General features: G+C 53.0%; 1 protein-coding gene across 16 annotated transcripts in view; it reads left to right on the top strand.

The window, feature by feature from the left end:
- Positions 1 to 17318, top strand: part of EXOC2 (exocyst complex component 2) — a 146392-nt gene that overhangs the window by 114856 nt on the left and 14218 nt on the right. For 2 of the 16 annotated variants that reach the window (XM_021100100.1, XM_021100099.1), the window contains one exon: positions 7244 to 9806. The exons of the other annotated variants lie outside the window; for them this stretch is intronic. In XM_021100100.1, the coding sequence (XP_020955759.1) occupies positions 7244 to 7464 (221 nt within the window). In that variant the 3' untranslated portion in view covers positions 7465 to 9806. Of the gene's footprint in view, positions 1 to 7243; positions 9807 to 17318 lie in introns of those variants that run through there. 16 annotated transcript variants of the gene reach the window in all.

Raw genomic sequence — 17318 nt, 5'->3', positions numbered from 1 at the left:
TCATAGGCGCGCGCGCGCACGCGCACACACACACACACACACACCCCTGCGGTTAACTCCTTGCGCACAGTCTCCGTCATTTGCTGCTTTGTGATAATTGCCATTTACTGCAGCCTTAGACGACCAAGATACGTACCACCTCTGGAGGTGCAGGGCGGGGTAGCTAGGCCATCAGGCCTGCACCCCAGCTCTGTCACCCCTAACTGCGACACAGTCCTCCTCGCTCTTCTCACAGCCCAGCTTGAAAAAGTCATCTGGGCTGTTCCTCGTGCCCCCCAGGGTCTCGGCACCCCCCGATTCCACCTCCGGAGCCCTCCCCGGATGGACGGTCCCGGTGCTGGTTGGTGATCCCCTGCGTCCTTCCCCTGCTAAGCCTGGTGCCTCCTGGGTCCGCGTCTGCAGCCGGACCTCTGTTCTGAGCTTCAGTGCTGCTGCCTCCCGCGCAGGCGCCTGCTACCCCTCAGATCGGCCCTGGTGCTGCCGTGCCTGTCCCTGCTCCTCTGTCCCCTAGTCCTGCCCCCAAACCTCTTTCTTACCAGGATCCTTCCAGTGTCCCCTTGGCCCCTGCCCCCCTGCCTGTTGGCAAAGCCCATCTTTCTAAAGCTCAGCTTGGGCCTGTCACTCCCCTGTGTAAAGTCCTGGGGCCACCCCTTCCCCCTCAGGCGAAAACCCACCCTGGGAGGCTTGTTCCTGCCGGGCTGTCCCAGGCTCTGCCTCGCTGCCTCCAGGCGGTCAGGACCTTCCTGCTATGCGGACCCTGCCGCCTCTGGCCCCTCCCGCCCCGTCTCTGCCTTCTGCACGTGGCGTCTCTGTGCCTTGCTGAGACTGGGCTGGGGGCTCCTGGGTTCCAGCCTTAGTAAATGTGCAGGTCACACCTTGGTTTGCTGCCTCCCAACTCCTTGCTCTGGTTTTGCAGGGATTTTTCTCAGTTTTTTTCCAGGACGATGTTCTAGTCGATCCCGTTTTCTTCCTGTTCCTTTTTAATGAACAGGACACAGTGGGTGTTCCCGGCTGTCGAGCTCAGCTAAATGTTTCAGCCTGTGGAAGTTTTGCACAAGTCCTGGATCTTGCGCCATTGCATTTGAATGAAAACACACGTGTGGGGACGGCTGGGACGTGGGCAGTTCTGCATGCCTTTGCCGTGCTGGTCAGGGCTAGTTTAGGTGAGTTTTGCTAGGTCCTCTGTGGGAGGAGGTGTGGGAGGGCAGTGCCAGGCTCTCGAGATCTCGGGCTGCTGCCCCCAGGTGGGGATCTCACATGTGTCCAGCCCAGGTCTTGCCTCTGTGACGCCACCTCCCTCTCCCCAGCCCACAGCCGGTGGTGGCGGGCAGAGCCCTGCAGTGATGACACAAGATGGGGTTCCCGGGCTTGTGGCTCTTTTCTTTGAGGTCCCAGCATCCCTTCTGAGCACGTGCACGCTCCACTGCCTGTCAACGATGCACGGACTGTTTCTCCGATTCCAAAACCTCTCAGAAAGTGTTGGGGTCGGTTTCATTTTTATCGAATGTATTTAGTTGTGTGCTGGTGCAGTTTGGCTCTGTGATCCGCAACTGAACCTGAGTCTCACATACTCATATAGTGATTTTTCGTTTGTTTAAAAATGACTGAAGTTGAGACCTCGCGTAAAGTGAACAGCCAAAACAGTTTGACTTTAATCTTCCAAAATAATTTCAACTAACACCCTTAGTATTATCTTTAGAATTTTCATCTTCAAAACTGAATTTTGCGCATCATATAGGTACTGATTATTTATTGCTGTAGTTGGCAGTAAATTTACTTTCTGGTACTGAGCATAGTAATTTTAAAAAAAATCCAGTTGATTAATTTCATGATTCAAGAAGAGATATTCGTTAAAGCCATAGCTGTGCTTTTTTAACCTGACAGTTGGATATTTACACTGTTGTCACCTCTTTATTTGTGTGTGTCAGGGAAGGCTACTGTGGCCAGTTCTGAGTCATTTAACGGACTGTGTAATTGCTCTGTTATCTGCAGTTACTAAGAGCTCCAAGTATTTGCGTTTGGTAAGTTTTAGCTAAATTGAAAATACTTAGTCTCTAGTTATAGATACACATGGAAGTTCGCATTCAATAAGAAAAATAATCTTTCTTTAAATGTTCACTTAAATAGTAGTTTTCTATGTAAAAGGCATCTCAAGGTACATATAGTCCTTAAAGATACTTAATAAGTGAATTGAACATTAACCCTATTTAAATAGGTAAAGTCCTTAACTGACCCCTGACTCGGAGCGCATTTGCACTCACTGCAGTCGCGGAAATCGCAGACACCGGGTCACGGACGACACGCCTGCGTGTGCAGCCCAGAGTAGAGTGATTTCCAGCAGTGACGTGTCCGATCCTCAGGGCTCACGTCATCTGTGAGCAAGAGCGTTAGGTGCCTCGGCTGCCGCGTCACAGGCGAGAGGAAGCGGAATTCTGTGACCGAGACGGGCGAGCACACAGCTCGTCTTTAGTCTGTTTGTTCTGCTCGAGAATTTCAGTTTTATTTTAGGATCTCTGCCTTTCAGAAGCGACCTTTCAGACGTTTCAGCGTCTGAACTCAGTAAGAGCCACTGCATAGTTATTTCTTGCATCTCGTAAGTTGAAGTAATTCAAAGCTCAGGTCAGGTTGGCCTTTCTAGAGAATAAGAAAAGAGTAGAAGACTGCAGATAAGGGAAGTGATACCTTTTTCTGATTTTCAGAAGATGGAAACCTGTGGACCTCAGAGCCTGATGTTGCCCTTTGAGAAAGTGGATCATTAAAGTGTTCGTGGGCCCTTAAAAAGAAGTTGTGCATGTTGTGTCATGCACTTACGCGCACACGGCCATTACTGCACACACGTCAGCACGCACATGCGTGTTGCTGTGTCTGTGTGTGGTGGTGAGTTGGCGTCCTGGCTGCGAGCAGCTAAGGTGATTGTCAGACAGGTGGCTGGTGGCGTCTCTCTGGAAGGAACGAAGAAAAAGATTCCCTGGTAGAGAAGTAGGCTCGGGTAGTAGAACTCATAAAAGAACTAAAACAAACGTGAAGTACAAAAAGATGCTAAAACTCCACAATTCCAAAGAATGCAAATAAAAATAGCGTTAAGGCTTTTTTTTTTTTGCTTTTTGCTTTTTGCTTTTGGCCGTCCCAAGTCATATGGAAATTCCAGTCCAGGATCGGATCCAAGGCATAGTTGCAACGTATGCTGCAGCTGTGGCAACGTCAGCTCCTCTGACCCATTGTGCCAGGCCAGGGGTTGAACCTGTATCCCAGGGCTGCAGAGATGCTGCTGACCCCATTGTGCCACAGTGGGAACTCCTAAGCTGTCATTTTCAAAAACTCTCCAGATCTGCCAGTGTTAGTAAGCTTAATGGTCACACCTGCTTTTTGGCAGCGGTACTGAGACATGAACTGTCACGTCTTCTTTCTTAGAGTGTAAATTGGCACAACTACACACACACACAAGAAGTACCAACATTACAGTATATACGTGTATATAGTTTGCTTAGAAATTCTAAGGATTTATCGTAAGAAAAATAGCATACAAGCAAAGAAGTGTGTACTGTAATGTTTACTGAATCACTGTTTAAATGAGCAACATCTAAAAGATGACCTAAGGGCTCGTTAGCTAAGGGTTAAAGAAAGAATGTCATTCTCACGGAGCGCCTCGTGCCCCTGCTCTGGATGAGATGGAGTGCCATGCACATGGCTGGCAGGAAAATACATTCCCCGCGCTCTCATTTTTATTTCTAAGAAGACATTTATATCTCTCCGTGGAGTCTGCAGAGTTCTGAAAACCGGAGCCCGCAACACTCACCCTCGCAGGAAAGCTCCTGGACCTGACCGTCCACGGGGCGCAGGCCAGTCTAGACTTGAGCTGCCGTTTCACAGCGTCTCCGGATGGGCTTTGGAGCGCTCATGGCTGGAGTAAGGGCTCAGCGTCAGGCTAGAGGCAGGCTCTGGTTGTTGCTAGAGAATGTCCAAAAGCAGTGCGCAGCGTTTTGCTAGCCCTTTGGAAATGGAGGAGTGAAAACTGCTTGAGCCGAGCTTATGAAGGCAAACCTGGTGAAGGCAGCCTGTCTGGCTCTGTCTCGGCTGAGGGCTTCCCCTGGCCTTTGAGCGAGCCTGTGATGGGACCGTGCGGACACATCGCTGACAGAGCCCAGCGAGCCGCCGCAGCCCCGGAAAACCGCCTCCAGGGGAATTCTGGGTTCCTGCGGTGGTGGGCGTGCTTGTGTCAGGCTAACTCTCCGCAGGTGAAAACGGTCCACTGCGCGGAGTGCGGAAAACAGCTGTCTCCGGCTTTGGGGAGTCTTGGAAGGCAGACAGTGGAGGAGACGCCCGGCCCTTGGCAGGACAAGACTCGCCGGCGCCCAGCCTGCAGCCCGGCACGGCCAGAGGCAGCGACAGCAGCAGGCGGAGCGGGCCTCAGAGGAAGAAACCGTGAACTCGGTGTTTGGGTTTTACTTTTTAAAACGATAATCAGTTGCTAGATATGAGAAAATTCCTACCGTTTAATTGGATTCATAATCAAAACCTTTTTTGGTAGAAAACTCCAATTCCAGATGGTTCTGCTGGTAAATGCTATGAAACGTTCGAGGAAAAAAGTAATACCAATTTTGCGCAAACTTTATTAGAAAATATAGGAGAAGGAAACATGTCCAGTCTCATTTGGTGAAGCCTGCAGAAGCCCAGATCCAAGCCCAGACCAAGGCCTTCCAAAGTCACAGACCAGGGTCCCCCATGAACATTGGAGGGAAAAAAATTACTTTTTTCCACAACCCAAGTAAAGCAGTGTTATTGGTGTAACGTTATGGCCACGCAGGGTCTGTCTCAGTCTCGGTTAGTGAAACACTTGGAAACAGTCGCTGTGTCGTCAGCCTGAAAAAGAAAAACAGTATGATCACCAGAGATGCAGTAAAGCAGCTGCAGCAAAATTGGGTGTCCGTTCCTGATAAACCCTTAGCCAGCTAGAAACAAGGAAGATTCCCACCCCTGATCAAAAGCGTGACAGAAACTCTGCAGCAAGTGTCCTCGGATGATGCTCGTCCTCCCCTGGAGGTCCCAGCTGTTACAGTAAAGCAAGAAAAAGAAGGGTGGCGAGAGAAAGACTGAGTAAAGGCATTTGCCTTCCAAGACTATGTCACTATGTGTGTAGAACATTCTAAGGAATCTACAAAACTGCTCTAATTAATGAGTGATTAAGATTGAATTATCAAGGAGTACCCTTCTGGCTCAGTGGTTAACGAACCCAACTAGCATCCATGAGGTTGCAGGTTCGATCCCTGGCCTTGCTCAGTGGGCTAAGGATCTGGTTTTGCCGTGAGCTGTCGTGTAAGCCGTGGGCGTGCCTTGGATCCTGTGTAGATGTGGCTATGGTGGAGGCCCACAGCTACGGCTGGGATTCAACCCCTAGCGTGGGAACTTCCATATGCCACGGGTGAGCCCTAAAAAAAAAAAAGAAAGGATGCAGTTATTGAGATAGTGGGATATGGGATCAGTATACAGGAATGGATTGCATTTAAATACGACTGTGTACAACGACGCCAACGGAAATCAAAAGCAGACTTTTCCACGTGCAGCAGCATCAGCACGTCACCTTGTCAGGTTGGGACTAAATTGAGCAAAAACACTTAAGGCCTCCTCCCTGAGGACGAGAAATCACTGCTGAATGAAACCAGAGAAAGCCCGAGACAGGGGAGGGTTGCCATCCACCTGTTCTGCGGGACGTCTCAGGATGGTTAAGAAGTCAATGCTCCCAGATCCACCTGTAGGTTTGGCACCTTCCCGGTCGGAACCCCAGGAAGCTTTTTGGTAGAAACTGGAAGATGGTTCTAAGATGTATTTGGAGAAGGGGAAGGCCCTGCAACGGCCACACCAGCCTTGAAGAAGAGCAGGGGAATTGGCGCCCTCACAGTACTGGAGTCCAGGCCTTCTTAGCCGCTGGAGCAGAGGCGTGGCCTGGAGCCGAGCAGGAAGTGGACGTCTCACAGACGTGCCAGGGCAGGTGTTTCACAGCCGGCCGCCCGCCCGCAAGGCGAGGTGAAGCCACAGTGAGGGGCCGCCTCACGCCTGCCGCGCAGCTCCGCCTGAGGACGCAGGGCCTGACCTGTACCCACACAGCTTCCTGTGAAGTTCGCCAGAGTCCCCCATCCCCCGAGACCCACCGCTGCCACCGCCAGGAGACATGAGAGAGGGCAGCCAGGCCAACGTGTCCACACCATCGCCGCAGTTTATGCAGTTTATGCATCGGATCCAGAAGTGGGCAGGGAGGCGGGCACCCAAGGGGGACGTGGGGCGTCGCGGCGGGTCTGTCCCTGCAGCGGATGCCGGGTGACCTTGATGGGACACCTGGCAGTGCACAGGGATCTGAGAGCCATCCCGTCAGAGGAAGCCGGGCGCAGAAGGAGGCTGGGATCTGGGACTGTGTCGGAGGGCAGTCCAGGGACCTGCCACGGGTCCTGGGGGTGGCCGACCCGGAGGCGCGAGGGGCTCTTGGGGGCCGTGGGAGCGTCCTGTTGCGGGACTGCCGGCGCGGGGTCGGAGCGGAGCGCACGGTTTCCTTTGTGGTGACCCGCGAGTGGGACGGCTGAGCGCGGAAGACGCGTTCCCGCGTGGGGAGCCACCAGCCAGGCCCTTTCGGAGCCCCGCCAGCACCGCGCGTGTCTAGGTTTTTTCCTAGGAGAAGAACAGATGTAAAATTAAGTGTTTAAAGCTGCTTTCTAGAGAAGGAACTGAGTCTGTTATGTATGTTTAGAAATTCTAGGGAAAAGCCGATGAGTTCAGATCCTGTGCCTCGGGGCCCGTCACTGCTCAGTCGTGTGTGTTGGAGGCGTGGCCAGGACATCACCCAAGGAGGCAGGTGGTCAGGCAAGACCAGACTCTCGCGGCCGCGGACGTCTGCGGGTCACCGGTGGCCCCGCCTCGGTGGCCGCTGGGCAGCCACTGCAGCCACGCCTCGGCTGCTGCTTCTCGGGTGCCTCCCGGCCCGACCCGTCGGCCCTTTGTCTGCCCGCTCTTTGCCGGCCCCTCCCATGCCTGCTGCCTCCAAAGGGGCGACGTTTTCTTTTCACGTGGCATCTACAGCTTTTGCTTTGCTGCGGATACAGACACAAACCCGCCAGTCAGGTCCCCCTTCTGCTCACCTTCCCCTCGGGGCCTCTCTCCCACATCGTCGTTGTCATCTGCAGTTTGTGGGAAAGGGTTTGGTCTGCAGTGTCTGCTTCTGAGAGCTGTGTACCCTCCGCACACGTACTCCCACCAGATACCAGCTCTGTGGGCCGTGCGGGCGTTTTCCATCGGAAGCAGGACATTCTCCTGAAGGAATCGGCAGCGCTGCGTTCCAGTCACAGCAGCGAGACTTCGAAGGACCTGACCGTACTTTGCACTCTGGCCAAAGAAGGTAACACGTGCGTTGTCCAGTGGAAACAGTCTGGATTTACAGATGTGCAAATACGTGTGTCTGGAACCCTGAAATTACTCTGAGTCTGGAATCTTCCTGCCATGTGCAGAGAGAAGGCACTTGCGTTTCCTTCTCAAATTCAGCCCCTGTTGTCAGGTCTCTCGCGTCCTTCGTGGCCCTGCACGTGTCCCAGGTTGTTCCTGGCTCCAGGTTTGAAGTTTACATAAGCTGAGCATGGGGTGTGAGTGAGCGTGTGTGCGTGTGCGCGTGCCCAGGGTCAGAAGAGGCGTGTCCTGCTCGCAGGGCTGCCGCGGGGGGAGGCGGGGGTTGGGAGGAGCCAGGTCGTTCCTCTGGGGGCTCCGGGGTGGGTGCTTCTCTGTTGTTACTGGAGGCAGGTGTTTTGATGAAAAGTGTCACAGCGTTAGGTGGCCAGAAAAAAAGCCAAGACAGGTTTATTATTCTCTTACGGTTATATATCCATTTATTTTTTAAAAAACTCTATCATTTGGAGCCCTTGAGGTATTTTTTTTAACCCTTTAAAGTTAAAATCCAATGAGTTGAGGGGCGGGTGGGAAAACCATGGAGTCATCGGTTATTTTCTCTGAAATTGTCATCATCTCTTTGCAGTTACCTGAGGCAGATCTGTTTTCACTGCCATGTGTGGAATGTCTTGACTGGTTCTTGTAGGGTTTCTCCCAGCACCTTGCTCCTGATACACCTGTGATTCTATAGCTGGGTCTTGGTGTTGCAGCGAGCTCCTCGCGTCTGCCTTGGCCTGGAGCATGCGGAGGCAGGGGCCGGGCCGCCCGCCACTTGCACCCTGAAGTCAGCGCCTCTGTTTAAACATCCTTCTCATCGGTTGTTACTCCTTAACCACCACAGGGAAAGTCTTCCTCTGAGATTTCTTGGGCGTGTCCTCTGGACGACCCTCGTGGATGAGGGCTGGGGTCCAGTCCTGGAGAGGAGCCGGGAGAAGGGAGAGGAAGAAACTCGACCCTTGAGCCTTTGGGCCTGGGACACAGTGACCGATGGCCTTCTTCTCCGCCCACTCTTCAGACCCATCCAGAGCAGACAGAGCCAGCAGGGGAGAAAGCCGGTGCTGGAGGCCACAGCCCGAGGGAGACCTTGCCGGGCAGAGGCTGCGGCCACAGAGCCCGCCCGGCAGGAGACCAGAGGCGCCCCAGGGCTGTCCTACGGCCGGGAGCCCCTTGGAAACCCGGAGGCTGGGCACATGCCTTTTCCCTTCAGGAAGCAGCGTACTAATTCCTTTCACAAATCAGACACCTTGGCTGGCAGCTCAAGGGGCCGCTACAAAGATGGTCTGGAGAGTCGCAGGGCTCTGAGGCGTGTGCCCCCGCAGCCAGCTTCCGCTTTGCTGGGGTGACCCCGCCATCAGCGCCCCCATCCTCGCCTTTCCCCGCACGAGCCCTCCCTCCGCACCCGCTCCCAGCCTGGCCCCACACCCCAGAGGCCGTGCGTGCGCCCGAGCCGTGGCCACCTCTGTGTCTGTAGCCATCAGCGTCCCAGTGCCTAGAAAACCCCCCATCACAGGGTCGCCCCGGAGCTGGCTGATGAATGAGAAACAGTGTGGCCTAAGCCAGCCGGGCCTGGGGTTGCAGGGAGAGCACCAGCAAGTAAAGGCCAGTTTGCAGTTCAGTTTTCAGACGAACAGAAATGCTAGGTTGCGTTCTCTTTGACCCAATTAATGTTAGATAGAGGATATTGGGGTTGGTGAAGTTAGAAAACATTTACCAAAAGTAGCACGTGAACGCCCACTGCAAAATCATGGGCTGTAATAAACAGATGCAACACCCAGGTCTCTGGGCGTCCTTCTCCTTTTCCAGAATCACACTGCAGCCTGAGCCGTGCAGGGTTCCGAGGGCGCCGTTGGCTCCACGCTCCACGGGGGTATCTGTTGGACACTCTTCAAGTCTCTTCTCTCGGCTGAGTGCGGAACGCGGGTGGCAGCGCCCGGTGACACGGCTGCCGTCGCGTGCCCGTCTTCCACAGGGTCCCGCAGCCTAGTCGTGAGGTAGTTTGGAGCCTCGTTGCTTCTGCTTCTGGTCAAAACGGATGCCACTTGAGAGAGACGCTGGAGTCTGTGGTCTTTCCTGGTACCGAACTCAGAATAAGGTCATCAGTTCCTTGGACTGTGATTCTTAATTTCATTAAGAAGTGTTGTCAGGAGTTCCCGTCGTGGTGCAGTGGTTAACGAATCCGACTAGGAACCATGAGGTTGCGGGTTCGGTCCCTGCCCTTGCTCAGTGGGTTAACGATCCGGCGTTGCCGTGAGCTGTGGTGTAGGTTGCAGACGCGGCTCGGATCCCGCGTTGCTGTGGCTCTGGTGTAGGCTGGCAGCTACAGCTCCGATTGGACCCCTAGCCTGGGAACCTCCATGTGCCGCGGGAGCGGTCCAAGAAATAGCAAAAAGACAAAAAAAAAAAAAAAAAGAAGTGTTGTCAGGTGGATTGTAATAAACTTACAGTGATCTGCTGATAACAGAAAAGCAGTTTCACGTTTGTTCAAAGGAGGGTAATCCTGGTCAGTCGTCTTTTTTTTAAGCCAGACTTTCATTATTTAACCTCACGTTTTTCCCAAACAGGTTCCCCTTTTTTATCAGCAGTGCAGTGCACTAGCGGCAGTGGTGCAAAAGCATTTGTTTCAGGCTTTGGACATTTAGTCACAGTTTGTCTGCCAAGCATTTCCCAATAAAGCTGAGTTCTGGCTCGGACCCTCTCTGCCGTGAAGGTCGTTAGTCCAGAGATGGCCCGTGGCCCTCATACTTGCTTCATTGCGTGTCTTATCTGCTGGAGTGTCTATTGTGTATTAAACTGAGAGCCACTTGGCGTCAGGGCGAACTCATGTGCTCTCGTGTAGAGGACGTCTTTCAGACTTATCTTGGCCTTTCTTAGCCGTTTATCCAACTAGAGCGGTGAAACGCAGCCTCCCGACCGAGGGGCCAGCCTTGCCCTCCTCCGGGGTGGAGCCCTTCGAAGTGGACCCCAGGCAAGCGATCAGTCCATCCGTGCGCAGATCGGCTCAGGGCTGCTGTCTTCAACAGCATAACCTCCGTGCCATCATCAGATCTGGAAAAGGTGACTCATTCATTGGTCGTGCCCCTGTCCAGTCATTGTTCAAATTCTCGTAAAAGCTTTTTGGACAGTTTGTTCAGGTCAGGATCCTGCCAAGGCCCCGGCGTTGCTTTTCCTCGCATGTCTGCGGAGTTTCCCTCTCTGGGGTCCCCGCTTCAGCTTCTGTGTTGGGGAGTCTGGTGGGTCCGTGTTCCCGTGTCTCCTCGTGGTGTCCTCGGACCCGTTTCCCTGCTCCTGGGCTTGTGACAGAGCTGTCATTGGTTTCAGGCTTGATTTTGTTTGCATTGTTCTCTGCCGCCAGGAGCTCATTGTGTTTGGCTGTCTCCTTGCTGGTGATGTTAAGATTGAAAACGGGACTCATGTGATGTCAGCTTGCCACACCCTTGAAAGCTTTGTCATAAACTGTTCATATAATCGTTTCAGCACCACTGGTAATTGTTGCCACGATCTATTGTTTCCTTAGGGGTTGCAAGCTAATGATTGTTAGCTGGAACAGGAAATTTTAAAAAATTTTGCATCGGCTATTTGGTTACTCTGAAGTACAGTTCGTACAGAAAAGGCAGGATACGTGCTTGGTTTTTCTCTTAGAGTTTTCCAAATGGGCCGGTTCCCTCACTTTTCTCAGTGTGTTTGGGTTTTCTCATCATCTCCGCATCCTGTGGCTTGAGTGGGCTTAATGAGTGTCAGTGACAGACGGCTCCCGCTCCGCTGGAGGAGCCTCTCGGATGGGCCGGCCGTCCAAGGAGGGAAATGCCGGGGACACCCCCTTGCCCCTTGCTCTTCCCCAGGCCCCTCGCTGGCTGCCGTCTCTCTCCCTCTCACACCGGCTCAGAAAGTCCGTTGTTTGCTTGGACGGGCACTGCCTTCCCTGGTGGCTGCTCCTGTTCCAGCAGTGCCATCCCTTGTTCGGGTCAGCTGCGGCTCCGGGCAGCGGGCAGGGCAGGCCAGGCCGTGTGCCTCCTAAAGGCCCCTCCGGCCAGCGGGGCGTCAGGACGGCTGCCCGCCTTCTGTGGTTCTGGGGCTGCGGCTCTTCGAGGTTCCGGGGGAACGCGTTAGGGATTCTTCCCTCACTTCACCTGATTTTATCTAATTATGACCTAGTCTTTTTCTAAAACTCACTGACACACCTTGCAGCCGTGTGCGCCGTGGGAAACAGCGAGGGGATGCGCCCACGACCGTGCCCCGCCGTTTTGGCCCGCCTCCCTGCACCCGGCGGCTCGTGATTCCTTGTGGTCTTGTCTACAGGGTACTGTTCACTCTGGATTTACAAGTGTTTGTCTTCAGAAGGTTCTGGGGGAGGAGATCTAAAGGGCCTGGGGGGTCTGCCCCCTTCTGTCTCCACCGCAGGGTGCAGCCTGGGCAGGTGGCGGCCCGAGGTCCCCACACGGTGAGCTGACAGCTGCGCCCACCCCTCTGTTCTGCCGCAAGCCAGCCAGTAACCCCACTGCCCCTCAGCTCAGCCGGCAAGGCCCCGGGCTGCCATCTTCCTAAGTTGACCTTGGACCTCGAGACCCCACTGCCTCCTCGGAACCACAGCTTTGGTTTGGACTCTCCCAGGTTCAGCAGAGAGGACGGCTGCACACTGTCCTCCTGGCCCCTCCCCGCAGCCCCGTCCCACGCAGACGTTATTTCCCCACCTGGCAGAGTTTTTAAGCTTGGAGAGTGGGGAAAGTCTGTGGCTTGTTCAGAGCAGTAGAACTTCTGCCTCCAGCCCTGTTCTGGCTCCACACTCCAGCTGCACCTTCCCTCCTGAGGAGGAGCGCGTGGGGCAAGGAAATGGGTCAGACCAGAGGGGTGGCAGTACCCAAACGCGTGAGTGATTGCACTGAAAGGCCCTCTTCTCCTTCCTCGGTCTGAAACACGTCTTTCCTCCTGCGACCGCCTGCACTGGGGTGTCGAGCAGGGCTGGTGGCAGGGCAGCGTGTGCCCAGCTCGTCTCTCCCGGGCCAGCCGCGGCTGATGCGGGGTCATTGCACAGCGCGGCCAAGGTGTGAGGTTTACTGCCACGCGTGACCAAGACACCAGCAAGGGTGAAGGGCTGCATTCATTTTGGGATAAAGAACCTGGAGTTCCTGCTGTGGCATGTTGGGTTAAGGCTCCGACTGCAGTGGCTCAGCTTGCTGCGGAGGCCTGGGTTTAATCCTTGGCCTGACACAGTGGTTTAAAGCTGCGGCGGAGGTTGAAGCTGCAGCTCGCACTCAATCCCTGGCCCGGGAACTTCCGTGTACTGCAGGTGCGGCCATTTGAAAAAAAGTCTGCACCAAACTGTTATCAGACCCTAAGCAACAAACTCAGTAAAGTGATAAAAGCAGCGTTGTTGTTGAAGGCAGAATAGCTCAGCTGAGCGACTGTCAGTACAGGTCTCAAGAGAAAAGACTTAGAGTTCAGGTACTGGAGTGAAGGTTTCGTTTCAAAGAGTCAGAGAAACAAAATCCTGTCACTGAAAGGAGCCTCTGTCCCTGCAGGCTGGGGTCTCTGCCCCTTCCACCTGCTGCCACCAGGCTGCATCCCCACTGCCCGACAGGTGCCAGCCTACCCTGTGGTTCCCTGGTCACAGCCAATTAAAAAGATTCCTTTACATAAATGAGACTCAACTCCAGGTGAACTCTCGGCTCTCGCATAACTGCACGGTTTTTGATTCCAAGGTCTGTCTTCGGTTTGACAGCAGAAATGCATGGTATTGGATCGCATGTCTTACCCTGTGGGTGGACCCTCGTCCTGAGAGTGGGACGTCCTGCTGCGGCCGTGGGGATGCGGGGATGCTCTGGGCCAGGGCCTGCATCCCGCTCCCCCTGCCGCGGCCGTGCATGTCCGTCCTTCAGCCAAGGGCCTCGGGCTGGGTCGTGGGGCCGCAGACCTTGTCCAGGCGGCCGGGCTCCAGAGCCACAGTGTATGCTCCTAAGCGATTATTAGTTTGATTTCATTGCAGCCACTCCTGTTGGGGGGATAAAAAGCCTCCTAGAAAGTAGAAGCTGCTGCCGAGCTTTGCGAAGTGCTCTGCTCAGGTGTCGTCGCCCGGGTGAGCGGCACATTTGCATACACAGGGAGGTCTAGCTTCTCGTCACTTTCACTTTTCTAATTGCCGTTGCCTTCTAATGAAAACAGTTCTTTTCCTGCCAAAAGACAAAATTGAAACAAATGAATTTGAGTTCTGTTAATTTAATTAATTAAATGTATACCTTTGGGTCTGAAATTCAGCGTGTCACTTTGGGATGTTGACTCGGCGGTCCCACGTCGGGTTGTAGCGTAGTGAACAGACTGTTTATCGTGTCCAACTTTGAAACAGGAGAGGTTGTGAATCTCTTGCCCAAATTGAAATCTTCAAAGCCATTTGTGAAGTTTATGAAGGCCAAACTCTTATGAATGTAAATCTTTTCTTACAAACGGAAAAAATAAGCCATGAAATAACTTTGCTGTTATGTTCACTGCTGGTGATATTTTATTTTCTATTTTCATAGGAAGAGATTTCCTATTCATATTTAAAATGTAGAAGATGTTTCAGTTAAACACAAAAAGGATCCTGGAAAAAAATAGAAAACTTGTTAGAGGCAAGTTATTCCTGTACCACATAGGAAAATATCCTTTCCACCCAGGGCTTCATTTAAAAGTCCCCTGCGTGTCAAAAGTCATTTATCACTTTAGGAAAAGTCCTTCACTGAAGAAAGAGTGAATGAAAACACGACGACCTGGACCCAGAGCCCTGTCTCTGTTCCAGCACAAGCTGCTCTTGCTGCGGAACGTTCAGGTCTTTTACTCTTCTGCAGCGTTGGTACAGCTTCTGGTTGCCCTTTTTTTTTTTTTTTTAATAGGCTGTAGTTTTGATAATGTGCCTTCGCACTGTTTGAATATATAATTTACTTGAAAAAAAAAATACCCCAAAGTTCTTTCATGTAGTGTTTCAGTTTGACCAGAAAAAAGTACATTGTGGGATATTTATAGTATTTTTCGATCTATTTTTATCTGTAGACTAGGACTGGTAACTGATTTAGGGCATAGGGTTAAAAACAGGAAGTGTGGTTTCTAAAGTAGGTAGTATCTCCTGAGTTTCCAAGCTAGGTCTCTTATAGTACTGACTGGGTGTCATGCTTCAAAACAGCATGCGGAGGGCGCCTTGAGATGCGCCTGCGTTTGGAAGGTGCGGCAGGAGGTGCTCGGAGGAAGCTGGAGTCCCTGGTGCAGGTCTGGGTGGGCTGAAGGGCTGACCTGTGTGCCCTGCATTCTCTCTGCAGGGAATTAGAGTGGAGTTAGAGTGGACTTCCGTGGACCTTGGCATTGTGCTTAAACTTCTCCTCTAGTGCTCTAATGGAGAATGTTGTCGTCGTCGTTAGAGTTGACGAGCTGACACTGTGGCTGTTGTCAGTTACAGCGATTAGAGAATCCACGTTAGTGTACAAAGGCATGAAGAAGCAGGGTTTAATTCTGAATGGCGTTTTCAGTGACAGGTTGGCAGAATCGATCAAAACCCTCACCCTTTGACTCAGCACTTCCACTTCTAGAAGATACCTTGAGTGAGTTACTGCATGAACTAGAAGTGTGCATTGAGGCAGCATGTACTGAAAGGCAGCATAGCTGTCGAGCAGCAGGAGAATAAGTTCCAAATAAATAGAAGGAAATGAATAATAAAATGAGTAAATGAGAATAAGTAGGAGGACCGGTTATGATACATCCATTCCAGAATACTAGGCAGCCATTGCAAGTTCTAAGTGCTTCTAGGTCAGTATCGGCAAGTGTTTGGGATGCACTCTGGAGGGGAGCAGACAGGTTTCAAGAAAAGAATGTGTAGTGTCATCACAGTTTTTAGGAGCATATTTCTATTCACAGGAAAAGATCTGGAAGAAAACACACCAGACTAGGGAGGAGATAAAGGGGAAGCTTACTGGATTTTCTTTTGTTATTAGGAAAACTTAGGCTTCTGTTGTAATTCTCTTCAGTGAGCATTTAATTCTTTTCTAAGTAAATTAAGAATAAAGCCTCGACCAATTCAAAGTGTTCTCTGTTCTGTTCTTTAATGTGGACATTCTCTAGAGGGGCTGCCTAGCCATTTGTCCCAAGTCTTAATTACAGGAAGACTCAGGTCTGCCTGTGTAATACTTCTCAGTTGAATAGGCCTTTCCCCGTACTTCCAGGAAAACCTGACGGGTCGGTGAACAGCGGATTTCCAGCTGGGATTCACGTCCAGGCCCTCGCTGACTTGGGGGCTGTGGGAGGTGATGGGCGCCCCCCCCCCCCAGCCCCCCGTGCCAGCTGCCCGTGTTTTCCTCACCCCGGGTGTGTCCGCACCGGTGTGGAAGCTCTGGGAGGGGGCTGGTTCTCACGGCCACTGCCTGCCCCCGGCACGTGGCGTGGCATCTGGGCGCAGGAGCAGCAGGCACTCGGCAAAGACCTGCAGTTGTTCCCTGCCTGATCAAATCAGGAAACCGCCGACAAACGCGGCAAGAAAAGAGGCTTCTTTTCCACGTTGATGTCTGAAAAACGAGGCCTTGGTTGTTGGCGAAGCTGTTCATTGGGGCCCCTTACGAGAAGCCCACCCTGCGAGGGCCCCGGGCTCCTGCCCAGAAGAGCCGGGCTCTTCTCTCGGTGGGGAATTTCCCCCGAGGCCACTGGGCCAACTGCTCAGTGACAGTCGGGGCTGACGCTGTGTGGGTGGGGACACTTTTTTGGTCAAATTTCATGACACATTCTTTTTTTTTTTTTTGGTCTTTTTTTTTTTTTTTTTGCCATTTCTTGGGCCGCTCCCGCGGCATATGGAGGTTCCCAGGCTAGGGGTCGAATTGGAGCTGTAGCCACCAGCCTACGCCAGAGCCACAGCAACGCAGGATCCGAGCCGCTTCTACGACCTACACACCATAGCTCACGGCAACGCCGGATCGTTAACCAACTGAGCAAGGGCAGGGACCAAACCCGCAACCTCATGATTCCTAGTCGGTTTCGTTAACCACTGCGCCACAACGGGAACTCCTCATGGCACATTCTGATTTCATATTCGGAGTCGAGGGAACGATATTGTTGTAAGGGCCTGAGAGCTGCTCCCGTTCCTGCGGGGACACCGTGGAAAGTCGTGGGGGCTCAGCCGAGCAGCCTTTGTGAACAGCACTCGCTTCTGCGTCACCGTGAAGTGGCCTCTCTCCCCTTGCCTTCCTCCGCTGTGCAGGTGCTTCCACAGCCGGCCCCTCCCCCGGTCCCAGAAAGTCATCCGGCCGCCGTCGGAGCCGAAACCAGGGCCGGCCCGCATACGGTTCACACATTTCTAACGAGCGAGCGGCTGCCCCGCGGCCAGCGTGGTGAGCCTTCCAGTTTCATGTTCGGTTATTCAGAGCCAGCTCTTCGCTTAAGGATGAGCTGGAAAAAATCGTATTTGGACAAGGGTCTGTTTCACCTCGGCGGGGTTCTGTTCTGCCATATGCTTTCTTTATTCCAGTTGTAGTTTTCAAGCGAATCCTGAAAAAAGGACCATCTTGGTTTTCTTACGTCCTGTGCGAAGCGAGCAGCGCTTTGGCGGGGTGTCTGCAGGCTCTGGAGCGGATCCTTTGGAACCTGCGTACACGCAGCTTCTCACGTGGCCGTGTCACGCAGGCATTCACTTTTCAGTCTGTCTAAGAGGGCTCAGTCCTAGGAGCTTAGAATTGAGCACAACTTACATGACCTCTGCCTTCCTACTTCTTATTCATACATATTCTGAGTATCTGCTCCAGTCCAGCCGTGTGGCGGGTCCGAGGCTGCAGAGAGGAGGTACCTGGGGCTGAGCCCTGTGCTTGTGGAGCTGACAGCCTGGCAGGGAGGTGGGGTGGACGAAGCAACGGCCGGCCACCAGGACGGGAGGGGCCTGAGTGCAGCCCCTGGACACA

Source organism: Sus scrofa, chromosome 7 (genome assembly GCF_000003025.6).
Source record: "Sus scrofa isolate TJ Tabasco breed Duroc chromosome 7, Sscrofa11.1, whole genome shotgun sequence".
Taxonomy (NCBI): Eukaryota; Metazoa; Chordata; class Mammalia; order Artiodactyla; family Suidae; genus Sus; species Sus scrofa.
This window is presented reverse-complemented; position numbering and strand designations above follow the sequence as displayed.